Raw genomic sequence first — 20,414 nt, forward strand, 5'->3', positions numbered from 1 at the left:
GATGGAAATAAGGACTATTTATCCTGAAATCCAGCTTCAGTGAACTTACAGCGGACTGTCTAGAGCAGTGGTTCTCACCTTTCTAATGCTGCAACTCTTTAATACAGTTCCTCATGTCATGGCAACTCCAACCATAAAATTCTTTTTGTTGCTACTTCATAAATGTAATTTTGCTACTGTTATGAACTGTAATGCAAATATCTGTGCTTTCTAAAGCTCTTAGGTGATCCCTGTGAAAACATTGTTCAAACCCCAAAGGAGTCACAACCCACGGTTAAGAATCACTGGTCTATAGAAGAGAGAGTCCAAGGAGACAATATAAGGCACGTTTTGCAGCCTTGGGTAGCAAATAGAAATTTAAAAAGAGTAAGTTAAAGATTGCTACCTGTGAAAGCAATATAAATATAATAATTTATCTAACTATGTATATTTTCATTGGACCCTATATGGTTTTGTGAACAATAACCAGTGTTAAAAATCTGTGTGACACATTTTGAAATTACCATCAAATAAAATAAAGAGAGCATAAGAAGAAATTTTCATTTAGAGATTTGCCTACTGATTTGGGCTTTTCAGCACCAATGCTATTAACATTTCAGCCAGAAAATGGTTTGCTGTAGAGAGCTCCCCTGGGGTTACCCTGGGTATTGTAGAACATGCACAAAGCACACTTGGCTGCGATATGAGAAGTATTCTAGATATAACTAGATGTCACCTGGAGTGGAAAAGAAAATAACCAAAGTCAATTTGTCTCCCTTCCTTTCTGCCTGCCTTGATGATATATCCTGATAATCCTTCAAAGCCATTTGGTCAAGCTCTATAAAAAAAGCATGGCTTCTTTAGTTGTCTTTGACTGCCAGTTCACATGTAATTGGTATTTATCTCCTTGTGATACTGATAAGAAGTTCAGTGGCTATCACATTACAAGATGGTTTATACATTTTCTTGTAAACTTTGTCAGTACCATGTGTGTATCAGACCCAACCAGTCCCAAAACTTCACAGAACCACACAAATGGAAATTCATGTAACACAAAGACACACACATGAGAACTGGAAGCCACACAGAAAGCATCGTACTAAACATAATGTGTTACATGCCAAGTAAAGCTTAGTAAAACACTTACACAGCATGCGCAAGCACTAAAAACCACATAACCTGCAAGCTAGGACTTAGTAGGCAAAGAACCAAAATAAAATACTACACATTTCTCTTCAAATTGGTCTTTACCACAAAGAAAGTATTCACAAGATGGGCAGTTAGTTTTTAATTACAAGGTATAAAACAGTACTGCTTTTCTACAATATTATTTTTGGAGAAAGTTCACCTAGCATAAATGTGAAATAAGTTGTACATTAAATGCCTACACGTAATTCAATTTTAACTTATATTTTAATCTCATTGTAAGAAATCAATGTAAGGAAATCACTGATAACTAAAAACTTAGGAGAAAAAGAAAAAAGGGAATAAACATACAACTTCTCCTAAATGGAGCTACATTTTCTAAGACACACTAAGTCCCTTTATCTCACAAGTCATGTATTATTCATTGGTCTCAATTAACCAGTCATCTTGCTTTATTTGTGTAGCTGCTTTAGTACTACCCTGCATGAGAATTTTTGAAACAGCTTCTAAAGCAAACCCTGTGTTATCCAAATAATCAAAAAATTACTTGGAATTGTCTAGTGGAAGCATTTGCTGCTGTCTGTTAAGGATCAGAAAAATACCTTAGCATCCTGAGGTTGAATATCTAAGTTTTCATGGTGTTTGTGGTTAGGGTGGGTGCAGAGTGTTGGGGAATGAACTCACAGCCACAGGCAAGCTAGGCATGAATTCAACCATTGAGCCAGGGGTAATTCAAGTCTCATAACAAACCCTACACTATGGAAAAACAGGTAGGATCAAGGCAGAAAGGTAGTTATGTGTTTACATAGCTCAAATGCTTAGACTCTCGGTACCTGTACCGCCTTTAGAAAACTGTTCCAGGGATGTGGTTTTGCTACAAAGTCAAATATGATTACGAATGAAAATTCCTCATGAAAGTTTAGAATGCTTGAAGGCTCAAGAGGACTTTAAATCAAGTTAAAACAGCGTTCCTATGACAAGTATGATCAGATACTGGAGTGTTATTCCAAAGACTGACTTCTTCACCCTCACAGATAAGACCCTTGTGAGCACACAAAGCTGTGGATACAAGTGAGGGAGGGACAATGTGCCTTCACACGCCATCCGGGAAGGAGTCATTGTAATGGTTGCCCCTCACTCAATCATATTTCCGATATCTAGACTTGTGATAGTGATATCACGCTGTGATAATTCAGCCAGAATCTTGGTAGCTTCTAAATATTTCTAAACTACTGAGATTATTAAAAACTCTTAAAATTAGAGATTCTGAGAGAAAAGATGAACCATGGTAAGGGGAAGATACTCAAGTCCCAAAACTGATTAAAATATTGGTCTTTTACAACTTTCACTCTTCATCAAACTATTACCAATAAATTCCACAGTTACAGACAGCCTGGGGATGCTGGGTTGAGAATAACTGACTTAGTTTAAAATAGTCTAGAACTTGGAAAAACACTGAGAAAGTCAGTTTTATATTAGTCATGTTTACCCAATGAATATTAAATACCAGTAGACCAAATCTGAGAAATAGTTTAAATAAAGTTCTTGTAACAACATTGGAAACTACCAAGATTATTTTATAATTTTGAAAGTCTACTTTGCTCTTCATAGGCAGTGATGTTACAACTAACTTTTGACCCTAATCAAGAACTTTAAAAATATTTCGTCAAAAATATTAACATTCCCCGCTAGCAAAGCTCCTCATAAGCTAAGTGCATGAGTTTTGCAAGCTGCATGAATTCTTACATTAAGCAAGCAGTAATGTCTTTCCCTATCATAGACTTTCCCAAATGCAGTTTGTCGGGGAGACCTTCAAGAACTAGAAACCAGAAGCTTAGTGAATTTTAGGAATCAAATACCAAAATGAACATATTCTTGGCTCTTGCTACTTTCAATCATTAAATGAGAAGTAAAAGGGATAGAGTTAAAATTTAATACAGCAAAACTGTTATCGCTTTACATAGCAGTTCATGCATTGCACTGGGCATTTAGATGCGAAAATACTGCTATGTGGTGGCAATGTTAATCAAAAGCAAATAAAATTCCCATGCACTGCACATTGCAGCCCATTTAGTAACATGCTAAGGCACAGGTGGAGCAAGTCACAGGAGACACAAATGTGCACATTTGTTGTTAACGTGAACCATAAAACTTACCCATTCTCACCATAAATCTTTTGAAAGAGTCTAAGAAACCAAAAAACCAAAGGTTAAAATGGTCACTCTTTCCAGCTGTGTTAGTTTCTCAGCATTAAACATCTTTAACTTGAGTCTAAGTGGAAATGGGCGAATCTGAACAAGTTGACCCTTAGCCACTTTTTAATATTTCAAGTTTTAGTCAGCCTCCTGGAACTCGGGTCAAATAATAACATTTTCTTAATGTATTCTGAGCCAATGAATTCGTAAGACAAGGCCGCCCCTTGCCAGGAACTAAGGTAGAGATTTAGGGGCATTCATTACATTCAGCCTAGTCAAATTTGCCCATTCCCAACTTACAGTGAGCAGAACAGCTATCAGAAAGTTGCATGGCTTATGTTACCAAAATGGTCACAACTACAAACAGAGTTTGACAGACTCATGCATTTTAATGGTGCTTGCACTGAACTCTAAAGATAAAACATACTACAAATTGATAGTTCAAGAAACCTAGATTAACAACAAAAATCAGGTTAAATGAAATCTGCAACGACATATCTTAGGAAAATATTTAGCTCAATAAAAGACACTGCAAAATAGGATAAACACATAAAACCAAACCACAGCCAGACTACTACAGAGATGCTAGACATGAGGATAAAAACCTGCAAACACAATTAGAAAATACTTTTATCCAATTTCACACTGGAACAAAATGATGGACAAATCCAAGCCAGAGGCAAGCTTTGCATATACCTTCTCAAATCATCCTAAGACGTGTAAATATGTAATTGAACTTCTTCCATGAAATGACTAAAAAGTTTCTCAAAGCCAAATAATTGTTTACAGGATGCTTCAAAACGGCACACAACATGCAGAGCTGAGAAAACTGAGGCGGTTTTTTTTTTTCCATAAGGAAATTTACACAAGACCATCATCCATCACAAGCCAAATCCTTGCAGAAACACACTCTGACCTCTCAACCATCAGCCGTTTCCTGTGCCTAAGTCTGCTGGCCTCCCGGATGGCCTCCCACTTCTGCAGGTCAGCCTCGCTGCAGGGGCCAGGCTTGAAGCTGACAGGAGGCACAGCAGTCCCCAGCTTCCATGACTGGATCTTGCGAGTCAACATGTCATCTCTCTTCTGTCGGTGGGAAGGGACTAAGACTCGGCAGCTACTGCTTCTTTCTTTGGGTGGGCATGTCCTTTCGAGGGCACAGAGAAATTTCGCTTGGATTTCTGGAGGTAGGGTCCAGGGTTCAGGAAAAGGGACTGGCTGGTATCTGTCGGGGGCCCCAGACAGTGGCACCTCTTTCTTCTGTGCTGGGATCCGACGAACAATCATATCATCTTTTTCTAAATCTGGAAGTACAAGTTCACCTTCCCGACACTGCAAAATTATATCTCGTTCAACAGCATCGTCTGGCTCAGAGAACCTTCGAAAGTCTTCGAAGGCTTGAAAAACACAAGGATTTGCACGGAAAGCCCCAGTTTTTCTGACAAAGAAATCATCATTTTCTAAGTCAGGATCCAAGGCTGTCAGCTCAATGTCATCTGCTTGATAGCCTGGGGTGTGAGAGAGATTTTTTCTGCGAGTTATGAGCCTTGGGCCAGAGGTGGGATCGAGTTTGACATTTGTATCCGAAGACAAGATGTCATCAGAGTATGTCTGAAGGGCCTGAAGCAATAAAAACTGACTGAAGCACAGAAAAGAAAAAGGAAGGGAGAGTTGTATTAAGTATGAGAAGAATGGTAATTAGCCAGCAAACAAACCAGTACTTATCGGGATGAATTATTAGGAGCCACAGGAGGGCGTGTAACAAACAAGACAAATACTCAGCACTAGTCTCTGTGACTTTCCTGGGTGTCATCTATCTAAAGAGACAGCCACAGGTTATACTTCCCAGGAAATTTGAACGCTGTCAAGGACAAGAGATGGATCTATAACTCTGATGATGTAAACCTTGCTGGGATAAGCATGGGTACCATCTTCCTACTTCTATTCTCCATAGTAGCCTCATCCCCTCCCTAGAGAAGGATGCATGAGCTTAGAAAGTGATGAGATGGCCATCACATACTTTATCATAGTGCACATCATGGTCGTAAAAATAACAGAGTGGTTGAGAGGCTTATCAAAGTCCTTCTGGTGTTTTTAGGTTTGGATTCTCCAGACTTACCCTTCTCGGTGTCTATCTAAAAGGATTTCCTTTCTCTTTTCACAACATTAAACTTAAACAATTTTTTAAAAAAGCATTTTTGTAACAGGATTTCAGAAAGAATTCATGCATATAAATACTAACTACCTTGCACGTTATTGCATTAATAGCATGTTGATTCCTATAGCCATGTGCCAACACTCTCTCATGCAGAAGGCAGTATGTTACACACTGTGCCGCCTTTCTCCTATGTCATTAAATTTCCATGACTCAATATTTAGGGCCTAGGTTAATGTAGCAGCGGGAAGCAGGCAGACAAGGTGTCCAAGGTCAGTCACAAGCAGGTAGCTCAGACAGGTGCACCTGGACTCTCTCAAAGCACCGCTGGTCCTCCTGGCTGCATGGGCGTCCTGTGACCTCATGGCATGTCTGGTGGCTAGCTCCAGCAAGAGTGAAGGTCTTTGGTAGTTGTTGGCTAACCTATTCTCTGCCTTTTCTAGTCTACTAAAAAGCGTGGTGCTTCGGAGGGAGCCTGAGTCCTCATCCTCAGAGTCTGAATTCCACCTGCCATGGAGTGACGTGGAGAAAAGGGGAAAGAGAAGCAGAGAAGAAATGGAGAGTGTAAGTTCTGAAATCTATGCCAAGCTAAATACAAGAGGGGGCTTCTCAAAGGCTAGGATCTAAAGTTTTTTTTATCATGCTGTTGTCGTTGTTGTTGTGTTTTAATAATAATAACATAGGTCATGGGTAGTTTATTAATAAAAAATAAAAGGTGCCCCCAGGGGTACAAATGAGCTTAAGGTAGGTCAAAAAGCCCTCTTTTGTTTCAGAGAAGGGGTTTTATTTTGAAACCTAGGCTCCTTTCGAACTTTTAATCCTCCTGCCTCAGCCTCCAGAGTACTAGGCTTGTAGGCATGTGCCCCCATGTCCAGCCTCGGGATTAAATTTAAACATTATTTTTATAATTATGAAAGTTTCTCAGACGTTATAGGGCAAATAAGCCTTTCTCTATCCCTAATTGAAGAAACAGGACACAGAATGTACCAGACTGGGGCAGAGAACAAACACCAGGCCAGGGGCATGCACAAAGACAAACCTGAATCCCTGAAACTCCTTATACCATGGCTTATAAGTCTCCCTCTTTATTTTTTTCCAGCTCATCTCTTCTGGGCTCCAGCACTTGGGAAGAAACTGATCAAAAGAACCCCCTGGACTTGGCACGACTGGACTCAACTTCCGTACATAGAGATCGTCCTTCACAAGGTTGGGTATGCGCATTATCTTTTCTTCCTCCTCTTCCAAATAACAAGAGGAGGTTGACGTTTCGTGGACTGTGTGCCAGCGCTCCATCTTGGGACCCCAAGTCCTCCTCCGGTTACTGTTCAAAATATCCAACCACGTTAAGACACTGGGTGAGCAGTTTGTGGCACAGAACCCCAAAGGGTATTCATTGCACCTTACCCCTGTGAATGAAGCAAATTAACTCCCAGGCTCCACACCATGGCTCCTAGGGCCAAAGTGAGATATTACAGCAGCACCTCACATTAGAGAAAAGCTAGATGTACAAGGCTGTGCTATGAGAAAGACAAGTTGCAGACAGATTGGATGTTGCTTTCTCAATTCAATCAATAGCATGACAGACACCCAGATGCCAGACAAATATATTTCTGATCTCATCAGTGTGTGTAGCCCAGAGGCTAACATATCAGGAGAAAATGCTTGAAGACAAGAGTTGAAAGCAGTAGTTTGAGAGATGAACCCTCAGGTCTCTTTTTCACATGAAATTTACAATTGACTAAGTCATCCAAAACCACATCAGGCAAACCTTCACTCATCAACAGGGTCAGAACCGCTCTCAGAACTGCACAGCATACAAAATGACAGATTTGGAAAATCATCCTTTGCTTTTTCGATAATTTGGTAGGAAATTAAGGGTTTCTTTCCATGTCCACTGCTATCCACAAAAAAAGAAATGTAACTAAAGGAAACACGCAGGGCTCACGATGGACCCCATCATTGATCCAGTGACCAGAAATACGCCAATAAACTGAGGGCATGCATCTAAAAGAAGGCCTACTCCTCAGATGCTGATGTTCTGAAACAGAGCACCTGTCTTCAACATATGTAAAATAGAGTGAAAATCCAGGTGGGAAAAGAAATCCTCATTAGTGATATGTGTTAACTACATGTTAGGAACCATTCCCATAACTACATTAAATAGTGCCGCAGCTTTAGAAGACATACTGAACTCCGTAACCACATCTCATGGCATTACCTTGAAAATGTCCCATCTGAGTCTGTGTAGACTGGGCTTGCCCAGCTCCTTCTGTTATCCTCATTTTTGTCTGTCCTTTTCTTCCTCAGAGGCGCTGGCACGTAGGATGGCTGTTTACTTTTGTTGGGCAAGAAGTGATTGAATGGTAGGGCAGACTTTGGCTCAATAGCTGAAATCCTTCGATAGGACATATCATCTTTGTTATAGTCCTGCATTTTGAATGTGATCTCCCAGTCTGCGTCACTTTCGAAACCTATAAAGGCAGAAGGACTTGCTTTACTTGCCGCCAGCGAATTCCCGCTGAGCCCCTTCCACCCAGCATAGCCTCTTCTCCCCTGGAAACCCTGTGCTGCCGCTAAAAGGCATGAGTATTTTTAGAACTTTGTCAAGAAGTTGTGATAAGACCCAAGGGGAAGGGCTTGCTTTCCATACTAGAGGCACACACAGTTCAATCTGCTCTAGTACATAATAAGCAGATAAGTCCCCAGTCCCCTGCTCAGTCCCTTCCTTTCCCAACCTTCTTTGCCACGACGATACGTTTGCTGAGGTATATCACGTGTGATGAAAAATCCAGGAAGACAGCATAACTCGACGGGAGTTCAGAAATGTAAGAAAGGTGGAAAGCTGTCAGATTTAAAGGAAGCGACAGGCAGCTGTAGAAACCAAAGGAAGACTGCACAGGTTTCAATAGTGACAGCCAGACCCCTGTAAGGTCACTCATTCCAACAAGGACACTACACCACAGAAGACAGACTAGATGAAATCTGAAATCCTAACAAGTTAAAGCTTATGCCCACACGAGACCCCAGAACTAAAGATGTTCCCTTTCATAAGCTAAGGAACTATAATGGGAATCAGCAATTATGATTTAAAATATAATTAAAAGCAAACTTAGCAACAACCACCACCAAAAAAGCCTTTTTGATACATTCCAATTAACAGACAGATGTAAATAATAATATATCCTCTAGTTGAAAAACTAACACACCCAGATGTTTTAAAACACGGTAATAGAGAGAGAGACCATATAGACCCAAATGGAGTACTCTCTCTCTCCTGTCCTTCAGGCTCCCTGCCTCAAGTGCCTTTAAAAAACCCAGGTAGCTGGTAAGTGTTGCTTCCTCCCAGCTGCAGAGGGCAACTCTGCTCAGCTCATGGCTAAGGGCTTTTAGCACGCCTTCCAGGTTAACTTGACCTAAAGGCCACTTGCCTTTGTCACCTGCCAGGCGGAATGTACAGTAAACAATGTCAGTGTGGTTCAAAGGAAGTGGTCAGTCTGACACAGCTGTGTCACAGGTCAGGTGCAGGGGCAGTGAGGGCAGAAAGGGAGAATGGCTTGGCAGCCATGGCCAGGAAGACCAGAAGGCATGAAGAAGGCATGAAGCCATTTCTGTTTTCTTCTGCTTTGCTTTCTTTTTAACATGTCCTAATTGAGAGACAGACAGACAGACAGACAGACAGACAGAGACAGGGAGGGAGAGAGAGGAAGGAAGAGAGCGAGCAAACTTCTCCTTACCAAAACTGATTCAAGGAATATGAAAAATCACAGGCTATTTGACTGTCAAAATTTTAAACTTAAAAATCTTTCTTTTAGCTAATACAGTTTTTATTTGTACAAATATCACACTTGCTATGTTTCTATACAAAACTCACGAGCTGCACAACTTCTAATCCTAAAAATATTATCCTAATTACGGTTACCACCCACTATAATTGTGTGGGCAGCAGCATTTTAATAATCACAGAAAAGCTTCGTTCTCCTGAAACCCACTTCCCTCCCACCCCCCTACTTATAATTGCCCAGACCTCTACAGTCCGCAAACAAGGTCCCCTTGCAAAGTTGCCTTGGGGCCTTCTGCTTACATCACACATCAGGCATGGGCCCGTGTGTCAAAGGAGACTCAGATCTTGCTCCACAGAGTCTCTATATTTTGAGGACAAATCCACACAGGCCGCAAACCCACAACCTTTCCTGCTGCTATTCTTCGACAGGCAAATGCAAGTTCAAACACAGTTCCCTAAGTTCCTCGGTCAGGGAAAAGGAATATAGTGGGCTGACATTTTCAGTCTCGGGTTACAACTGTAATTACTCTGATGAACTGCAAACTTAGATTTATTTCCTTACAGATATGATCATTTTCATCTGAGCCCTGAAAAAAGCCATACCTCGGTAGGGAACGGCCAACAAAAACAGTGGCAGTTACAAAGGTCAGTTCTAAAGCCATTCACATATTTCTACTATCGCGGCTCTAAAAGTCAAAGAATTTAGTTTTGCTTTCATGCTTCAGTGACTTTTAGAAAACAAACTTATTATTTGTGATATCTGAGATTTTGCATAGTAAAAGTCTTAGGTAAAATATTTCTGTCCGCAATCAACAAACCAAAAAGCCTCAAAGATGGAGCACACACTCAGAGATCCCATTTCACTTCTGATAATGATGATGTTTAAAGCACAGAAATACTTTAAAAGGAAAAACCTGGTCTTGGAAGTGCTGGGGTTTAACCTTGAGAGTCTCATGGATGTTGGCCATAGGCTCTATCACTGGATTTAAAATGTTATCTGTGGTTTCTGGTAAAATTAAGACAAGAAAGAAACATACTCAGAAAGTAGACTATTCACAGACTCTTATGCACTTCGTGCTTAGATACATGAGGTATCTTATTAGATACCTTATTAGATAGCTTATTAGCCTTATTAGATAGCTATTGCTAAGCCTCTGTCTGAAGTCTTTCTCACTGACAAAATTCAGTCACAGTGAGCTAGTGAGCTATCTCCTCACAAGTCCTGTCCAAATATAGAAGTTTTCAAAAGGGGGGAAGGGGACTGGAATTACTCTGAGGTATGAGGGAGGGAAAAGCCAAAAATAACATTTAAAAACCACCTAATTACATGGATTTATTAAGATCTACATCTTGAAACAGTTGCGTTCCATACTTTGTCTCCTCTGCTATTTTCTCTTCAAATACAAACAAGCCAAATAAGCCTATATCCCAAGACACAACTCACCTTCCTTCCCACCTCTGAGCGTGAGATCTGAGGAACAGCTGGTCAATGATCTAGACCCCAAGGAGTCCAAGCTTTCAAAGGAATCTTCCCTCCTATGGCTACCTGGAGGGACAGGAAATTCTCCTCTGTCGGGACACCAGATATCCCCGTAGCCACTGTCGCGGCCACTTCTTTTCAGGCAGCTAGAATCTTCAAGAGCCTGAAGAAATATTGTACAAAGGCCTGTGAGTGAACATGAACTTTCTGGAGTGCGAAGGGGCTGATTAATTAAGGGAGAGAAGGTGACAGGATTTTCCTGTTCAACAAACGAAAAAAAAAATGTTAAAAGCACATCTTTTTTTCTCCACAAACTGTACAATAGGGGGTTATTCAAAATTCCACATAAGATACCTGAAATTATTTAATAAAGTAGTTATATAATCAATACACAAGATAAAATACTAATAAAAACAGCCTGGAAATGCTGGTCAATGATTTATATTTTTGCCTGGTAGAAAGATGAAAAAAATCAAAGAGAAAGCCATCCCAATGTAGGCACCCAAAAGGGAGGCACATCCTGAAAATGTGTCATTCTCTCTCCAGGATTTTTATGAGGTGGTATATGTCAAACATAAGACCAGAGTGACGTTCTGTTGCCCTATCTGCCCTCAAAAGAAATCCACTATCTTAAAGAGCAGTGAGGGTATACATCGTGGAATTTGTTTATTTCACTGATTATGCAACTTAGATTGAAACGCTGGCAATATTGAGTCAAGGGTAGCAAAGATGCTTGCTGGTATATAAAACTTTCCTTCCTTCAATGGAAAGAAAATAGCTATTTGGCTCTTATACAAATAAGAAATACGTGAAAATAGGGCAAAAGATATCCCATCTAGATTTATAACTTTCGTAGAACTTTCTTAAAATAAGCCATTTTAATTAACACACCTCTGAAATTTAGTGAACCTAGCTGACCTTTGAAAAATTAGGACCTAAATGAAAATCAACAAAGTTAATCTCAGGTGACGAGTAAAGAACATAAAAATAACAAAATATAACATGAAAACTTGGATTGAATCATGATTTAACTTTTAAAAACTATGAAAAGTAGCTGGGAGACCACATAAAATAGATCCAATAGTCTATTAATTGAGGATTAATTTTGATGAGATTTCTTAAGTGTTATTATAGCCATGCAGAAAAACATTCTTACTCTTTAGAGATGGACTCAGTGAATACAGGAGTGAGGCAAGGCATCTCAATTCATCTTCAAATGGTTAAGTGAAAACACAGGCAGCCGGGCAGACATTATTATAGAAAGCCAAAGTGGAAACACTTCATCAGGTAATAATGAGGTGAGGTTTGCAGGTTATTGTCTCGGTATTTTATCACAAACACTTTCAACAGATGAAGCAGGGCTGGCTAGTGCTCATGACCAGCAGCAGTTTGAAGCTGACTCCTGCCTCAGATCCATCAGCTTGTGAGCCAATGTCTGGCAAGTGTTTGAAATGCCAAGAATGGCTAGTACAAAAATTCTGTATTAGCATTGAACTTGACAACTTGGCATGGAAATGCCAGGGTCTACCTTTTCACCTGCCACTTGCAACCAAATGGGGAAGCCAAGCTTAATGTCAACAGGCTATGTCTCAAAATATAAGATTAACATTTTAAAGTTAATCTTTAGTTCCATCAGGTCTATTGAACACATACTTTTTGAAACCTCAGAGTTAACACAGTTTGACCTCTGATATCATCAATGTTAATATGACTGACAATGAGTCATGTGACCTGTTATAAATAACTCAAGTCTGCCCCTGCAGTCTAGTTTTTGAGGACTTCACCCTAATAGGTTCCCCCAAAGTGAGTCATCCCCATCTTATAATCTGGCTCGATATAGCACCTTCTACTGAGTATTGTTTCGATGCTATTTCCGATTGGCTTTATCATTGCAAGTGAATTGTGAAAGTACACTTAACACAACACATTCATCTTAAAAGAACTGAAGCAAAACAAATGATAGGTTCACAGGCCTCTTGTGTCTACTCCCACCAGGTAAAGGAAAAATAGGACCACAACCACAGTTTTATGTACAAAAAAAGTCTTTGGACCATCCTGTCTTTGATATGGATGACTGTGAACAGCCTTTAAAGAGGCATTCCTAGTACAAACTCTGCACTGCGATTGTTCATCATGAGTCATTGCCATAAAAAGTGGGAAAGCCTATAAAGAGCACTAGTCCACGAGACCGTGGCCCCTGTACCTTCTAACTGCAGAGTTCCTGGGTCCAAAGAGCTGCGAAGCCAGGTTTCCCTTGTACCCACAACTCCCTGCAATTCTCTCACCAGAGCCTCACCCTCCCCATGGCAGGGACTGATCTGCTTCCTAATCTAAGGAAGGTATGCTCGCTGGTATATGAGTCAGTCACTCTCCAACATACGGCATACTATAAATGTGTGGGCGCTACCTCAACTACTGTCTCAGTTAATTCGTCCAAACAAGGTGGATACAGAACTGCCCTTTTCTGAGTGTCCATCTACACATACACTACACATGCGTGGCAGCACATGTGTGTGTTTATGCACATGCAAGCATGTGTGTGTAGAGGTCAAAGGTCATTCTTCAGAGTTGTTTTCCAAAAGGCATCCACCTTGAGTTTCTTTTGTCGTTTTATGTTTCTGAAGATGAAAACGGGGTGTCTTACTAGTTTGTAGTTTCCTAAGTAGATTATACTACCTTGCCAGGGAGCCCCAGAAATCCTCCTGTCCTTGCCTCCTCAGTGCTGGGATTACATGTGTGTATCACCACACTCTACTTTATTGCATGGATTTGGGGGTCAGACTCATGTCTGCATGCTTGCACGAGCATGTTACCACCTGAGCTGTCTTCCCGGAGCTAAGAAGCTATCAAGTCCTTACAATTAAAGGAAATAAATGTGTAATCCCATCTCTTTATAATATGCACATGGCCTGATGCACATGGATAGATATAGGCGAAGGCAATAATTTTTGTCATGTTCAAATACTTCTCTGTTCTAATCATAACTAACATTTATTTCATCCTCATTGTGAGAATGAAATGTGTCAGAAACATTAAATAGGTTTCTTATTTAACCATCAGAAAAATCTTACAAAGCAAGTACTAAGTACTAATATATAGATAATGTTTTATCATTTTGAGCATCTATCTTCTTCCAATTATTATAATGCCCTGGTTGAATAGTTCCATAGAGAAATTGGTTTTCCACTAGGATCCTATAAATGAAGATTTTCTTGACAAAACAAAAATCACTATGCTTTGCCCTTCTCAAATAGTCCACAAGGCTTAAAAGCCTGTTACAATGATTCCGGGATATGAAAGAACAGAAACAGAGAAAAACAAGGGCCCTAGCCTTGGCAGTTAAGAGCACCTGCTGCTCTAGTTCAGTTCCCAGCACCCACATCAGGTAGCTTGCAATCCTGCATAACTCCAGGGCAAATTCTGGCCACCAAGGTCACCAGCATTCTTGTATGTATTCGTGTGTGTGTGTGAGTGTGTGTGTGTGTGTGTGTGATTACAAATAAAAAAAAACTAAAAGTGAAAAAACAAAGGTTCTAACTTTAAAATCTCCCTAGGAGACAACCATAAGTCATGCCTTCAAAATTCCAGCAGTTGGGAGATAGAGGCAGGAGGATTAGGAATTCAAAGTCACCCTGGATACATAGCAAATTCAGAATAGCCTAGATTACTTGAGAGTGTCTTAAAACAAAACAAAACAAAAAAAAACTTTATCAAGTTCCACTTAATACGTATTATTCCTCAGTGAACACTGGCCGCATGGAGATATTGGAAAGAGGTCGCTAGATAATTACCTATGGCAAGAACAGAATAATAGAAAGAAACTCAGTAACTCCTATAAACATGAATAGCCCTAAAATGCCTTTTTACTGCAAATTGAGTTCACAGTGAGTATAGAAACAGTTAAGTTATATTGTATATAAAAAGCAATGGATGTGTCATCAAATTACCTAAAATTAAGGACATAAAATTCTATACCTTGAACCTACCCTGGCACAGATAACAAACTTCTTGAAAGAAGCACATTAAGCCAGAGAACAAGTAACCAACCTGCCTGTGTATCCCTGTCTAGGAAGGAGCACAGGCAAGCTCCATGTCTGCTGCAGAGGAGCCTCGGGAGTGGAAGGGACAAGCATGGAAACGTAGGCGCACACGGCACATGATGACGTAGGCGCACACGGCACGTGATGACGTAGGCACACATGTCACATGATGACGTAGGCGCACACGGCACAGTCTTTGTTTCATACAGGTGGCGCTGGTTTCCTTACCTTGGTCAAAGCCTGGCCCAACAGAGTCTCAAAAGCTTTCAGATTGAGATAGGGACCGTTATAGTAGGGGTTATTTTGTGCTTTTCTTCCCAGCCAGTACAAAGTTATCAAAACCTAGATGAAAAGAAAAAGAACAGTGGATTGGTAACCAAGGGCCAGTTCAACCACAGGTAGGCAAATTGTAGCTCATAAACGATACTTTAAAGTTGAAAAGCAGGCTCAAATGTATGATAAGGAATGCAGCCATTTAGAAAAAATCATAATTATTCTTGATATATTTTATTATTTCAGAATGGGTTCTCAGACCAAAAGTCACAGAACTTAATAGACAATCATGCACCCTACTTTTGGGAGGAAGAAAAAAATAGGAGAAAAACATGAGGGCTGCTGACATAACTCAGGTGGTAGAATGGTTACTTAGCTCAGGGAGTCCTGGGCTTTCCCCAGCATTGCATGAAACTGGGCCTGGTGGTTCATAACTGGACCCTCATCACTTGGAGGATGGAGGCAAGAGGACCAGAAGAAGTTCAAAGGTCATATGCCTACATGGAAACTATGAGAACAGATTGGGCTACATGACAGACTGTCTCGTAAAACAGGGAAGTCTAAAGTGCAAGAGAAACTCTCTCTCTCTCTCTCTCTCTCTTTCTCTCTCTCTCTGTGTGTGTGTGTGTGTGTGTGTGTGTGTGTGTGTGTGTGTAAGAGAGAGAAATAGACAAAGAGAGACAGAGAATGGATGCAGGTTCACAGGTGTAGAGGGAACAGGCCACCTTCCAGGACTTGACTTTCAATTTATATATTTGTTTTGAGGCAGGGCCTTCTCTAGTTGTTTGATGTTCCACAGTGTATGCCTGGCACCAGTTTCCTTGTGATTCCTCCTGTCTCTGACCCCCATCTCACCTTAAGAGTGCTGCAAATACATACACACTACTGTATTCAGCTTTTTCCGTGGGTTCTAGGGATCAAACTTAGACCACCAGGTTTGCATAGCAAGCTCTTCTGAACCCACTAAGGCACCGTCCTCGGCCACAAGGAAAACATTTTATGTCAATAGTTTCCTGATAAACACCTAAGATATTCTTCTATAATTGTGCAATATCAAGGACATGGTATCAGCATATACTCAATAAGGACCTAGAGTTCTTAAGCCATCATGTTGTCCTTTAATGTCTAACTTGACAATCCCCTGATTGCTCCCCTAAAACTTTTAAATTGAGTTTGATGTTTATAAATTAGAAACACAACAACCAATCTCTGAAACCTAATCTCTCTTATGCTGGAGTCAGGTCTACACATATAGTGTATGTATTATAATTCATTGTTAGATATATATATATATATATAATATATACATAACAACACTTAGACTCTAACTGGTTGGTTTCTAGCTAAATTTTAATCAGAAGACATGACACAGAGTATATTCTTAGATCCACTATGATTTTGCAAAACATAAATGAAAAACTATTTATAAAACTTACATTTTTCAATCTCCTGTCAGTCTCTTCTTGCCTGTAAAGAAAGAGACAATATTGATTATATCCATGAACCTTAAATTATTAACTATAAGTCAAATTTATTTTCATTATAAGGTCCATCAGTATTAAAATCATCTTGGATACTCAGAAATCTTAGAGCACAAAGCACAAGAATTTTCCATAGTCATGGGTCTAAATATTACAGTGAGTTTTCTTAAATGATAATAATAATAAAGCCATTTGCTCTGTTTCTTGTTTTATCCATGATGGTCTAATGAATTATTCAGTTTTCTGTAATAGCATTTAAACGCAATCTGAAGATTCTAAGCAGAAATCAAAGCACACATATGACAGGGAAATTGGGGAACACACAACTGGGAGGAGAAAAGCAAGCAAACGGCTTTGCACTGAGCTTTCCCCTCTGCTGTCCATAGGTTTTCCCCCAAGAAAACCCTCTGCACACTGCTTAAGAAACCTGACCCTGCAGAAGATGAAAATTTCAGTTTTAAAAATGGGCCGTGAAGCAGGAATGGGATCTGATGGCTTTGACCCCATTACTGGTGAGGGAGAAATAGGAAAATGTCTGAGAGTTCAAGGTTCCTAGGGTCTAGTGAATTCCAACCAGAGCTAGTGATATCTTATCTCAAAAAAAAAAAATATGCAGCCAGTAACTTTGACCTGAAGAGTCTGAATTCTATTACAGACACACTGGACATTTTTGTTGGCCTGTAAAAGAGCAAGATGTTTATGAAGACGTCAAAAAGGAAGCAGATAGCACATCAGTTTTGAAGAGACTGAATAGTGTGTAACAGACAGATTGGGCCTCTCTCAAGCACTGATGTATTTCCATCATTAGCAACACAGGGCATCAGTGAGAACCACACTGCAGAAACCTGAGCTAGATGGCATCTCAGATAGCTTTTCAGCATAACTGTAAGTAGCAAAGGAAAAAATATTCACATGTATTTGCTGTCAACATATATGGAATATACTCCATGCATCAAGCATGTAGCATGTATAACACACATCCACTCATAAGAAAAACGGGGTGAGAATGAATACAGAGACGAAAGCTGAACTCAGCTTTCCAGGATCTACCAGTTCGTTTTCACAGAACAAACATGAAACAAAATAAACTTATGTAACTCCTATCCCCTCCTCCGCAAAAAAAAAAAAAAAACCACCAACAGCCCTCACACTGCTGGTAGAAACAGCTGATGGATTGATGGATTTATACTGTGATCCTATTTGTTAGCATCAACTTAAAGTAAATATGCCCATAGCCCACAGCCCAGTAACTCCATTTCCAGGCTAACAGTCAAGAACAGTGTTTTTATTTGTTTAGCAAAAATCATATACGGGAGACTTCGCAGCAGCCTTATGTCATGGAATATGTACACAATGACGCACTAGACGGCAGTGGGATTGAACAGTCTGCAGCTTCATTTAACTGTATGGTTCAGTATCACAAGCAATGGGAAGGGAAGAGTACAGATAGCATGGATAGATTAATATAAAAGTACTAAAATAAGCAAAGCAAAAGAAAAATCCACTGCTAAGCTCAAGACAGTATTTGGTACCCTTGGGATAGAGAATGGGAGGGGCAGTGACAGAGAGCAAGGCTTCTCCAATACTGGGAATCTGAATTTTGGGCTGGACACCGGTTACCTGTGTTTTCCTTCCAAGGAATCTTCAACCTGTAAATTTATCAGTTTATGGGTTATTTTTTAGACATGAGTTCTGGATTCAAACTCAACACTTCGTGCTTGCAGGGCAATAAGTTTACCAACTGAGCCATCCTCTGAGCCCTTGGGAGTCGAGCTGGGAGTTATGCAAGACATATGTTTTTGTCTGTGTACTATACTTCAAAAAAAATCTGGAGAAATTTCACAGCCAAAGCACTCAAATTATAATTTATGTCTTCAATTAAGAGAAAGTCGTCTTGTAAAGATGAACAGCATTCTGTTTCGGAACTCGAAGTGGAAATATCACTAGAAACTATTGTGAACTCACAGGCTTTTGTTCTAATGATGATCAATGTATCACTTCGAATAGGAAATTAGCCAGAGTACAGAAGTACCATGCAGTCTCTTAAAGATTTGTGGGGTCTTGTGGTAATTCATTACGCCAATAGCCTTGGGATGCCAGCCCTAGGGTGTGGCTTCCTGTCTGCCGCTGTGACCAATTAAGAGAGGAGAGAGAGAGGTCACACACTCTCTTGTCTCTTGGGTTGTAAAGACTGGGTTAGGTGGTATGAAGCAGTGTGTGATAGGTCCAAGCAACCCTGGGCAAAATAGAAGGACTCTGCAACTGATTATACCTTGTCCTATATCCATGAATCTGTTCCCCCATTGCACCACTTAATAAATTGATATATATATGTGTGTGTGTGTGTGTGTGTGTATCAAAGATATATATCAAATATATATTTGTGGTTCATATTACAGGGCCTCAGAGAATGATCCCATTTTTATCATAAGCACACTTGAGCATCAGGATCACAGAGCCCTTCCGAAGGCCTACCTCCTTTCAATAGCTTGCAATAATCGTTTCCAATCCATCTGGCTGCGCCTTTTTTATAATGATAAGCCATCTTTGAAAACACAAGGCAAGGCTGGTCATGTGTCCGTGTGCAGTGACCTTGCATTTCTGCCCTTCACTTTACATTCCTTTCTAAGTATGAACATTTACAACGTGCCCCAGAACACAAAGACACACAGGCCAGCCAAATTATCCTCCTATCGCTGAAACACGTAATACCAGGAATTCACATGGCCCTAGATTGCTGGAGCAGAGTTCACACTGACACACACACACCCCAGTGGGTGGCCACAAGGCACGGCCCTAGACCTTTTAAATTAACAAGTAGAGAGAGGAAGCTCAAGGTAACAAGTCACAGCCAGAAACTGAAAGTAAAGTGTGCCTGCCTGAGTGACTCCACCAGTGCCATTGTGTCTAAAATGGGCAAGCCATGACACGATGCTGGAGGGAGCACTGTAGGGCCAGAAGTAGGTCCCATGGGCTCTCTATTAGACCATTTCCTCTTATCGATAATCTAGAGATAAAGAGGAAATAAACAAAATAGGAATGTTAACCTCCTCAAGACTAGTCCTCGGACTATGACCCAGGGAGGGAAGACTCTCTTCTCTCCTCTCTTCCCACAAGAGCCTCCTAGTGAAGTCCTGGGCTGCACTCAGACATCTAAGTTGCAACTAGCCTAATATGACACTCCCAAACCTCACCTTACCCTCTTCTTATCCTATATTTGCAACCGTCTTCAGCCTGCATGTGTATGTTTTTGTGGTGCTGAGAATCAAACCTGGGCCTTCATGACAGGCAAGCATTCTGCCATTGAATAGCCTCTCTAGTCCTTCATTCTTTTAAATGTTTTTGACCAATATGAGCATAAAAAGTTCTGTAAGGTTCTGCTCACTGTTCTCTCTAGTACAAGAATAAAGGGTCTACCTACTTGGAAACGCATAAAAATATTTCATATGCTCAGCATAATGCAAGACACACAAATGTTCCCATTCGTCGAATGCATTTGTTTGACGTTGGAAAGGCAAGTTGTCAAGAAAAGGTTTAAAACAAATACCCAGAACAGTGGTTCTCGACCTTCCTAATATTTCAACCCTTTAATAGTTTCTTGTGTCGTGGCGACCCCCTCAACCATAAAATTATTTTTGTTGCTAATTCATAATTGTAATTTTACTACTGTTATGAATTGTAATGTAAATATATGTGTTTTTCAATGGTCTTAAGTGGCCCCTGCCAAAGGGTCGGTCGACTACAAAAGGGGTCGTGACCCACAGGTTGAGAACCACTGACCTAGGCACTCTTGAATATTCATATGATGTTGAAAAAGAATCAAATTGCATCAGGTTACTTTTAACATTTATCCAATTTTACTCAGATTTCACTGCTGCTCACAGTTA

At 40.3% G+C, this 20,414-nt stretch overlaps 1 protein-coding gene across 8 annotated transcripts in view; it reads right to left on the reverse strand.

Moving 5' to 3' along the window:
* The window catches only part of Lmo7 (LIM domain 7), a 195,728-nt gene that overhangs the window by 44,145 nt on the left and 131,169 nt on the right, over window positions 1-20,414 (reverse strand). For 5 of the 8 annotated variants that reach the window (XM_057785727.1, XM_057785726.1, XM_057785725.1 and 2 more), the window contains 7 exons: window positions 16,483-16,513; window positions 15,002-15,115; window positions 10,698-10,896; window positions 7,691-7,943; window positions 6,512-6,793; window positions 4,237-4,956; window positions 3,282-3,311 (listed from right to left, as the gene is read on the reverse strand). In XM_057785727.1, coding sequence (XP_057641710.1) covers window positions 3,282-3,311; window positions 4,237-4,956; window positions 6,512-6,793; window positions 7,691-7,943; window positions 10,698-10,896; window positions 15,002-15,115; window positions 16,483-16,513 — 1,629 coding nt within the window. The remainder of the gene's footprint in view (window positions 1-3,281; window positions 3,312-4,236; window positions 4,957-6,511; window positions 6,794-7,690; window positions 7,944-10,697; window positions 10,897-15,001; window positions 15,116-16,482; window positions 16,514-20,414) is intronic. The other 3 variants (XM_057785732.1, XM_057785729.1, XM_057785730.1) reach the window with 2 other exon arrangements.

The sequence above is a fragment of the Chionomys nivalis genome, chromosome 12, assembly GCF_950005125.1.
Source record: "Chionomys nivalis chromosome 12, mChiNiv1.1, whole genome shotgun sequence".
Classification (NCBI taxonomy): domain Eukaryota; kingdom Metazoa; phylum Chordata; class Mammalia; order Rodentia; family Cricetidae; genus Chionomys; species Chionomys nivalis.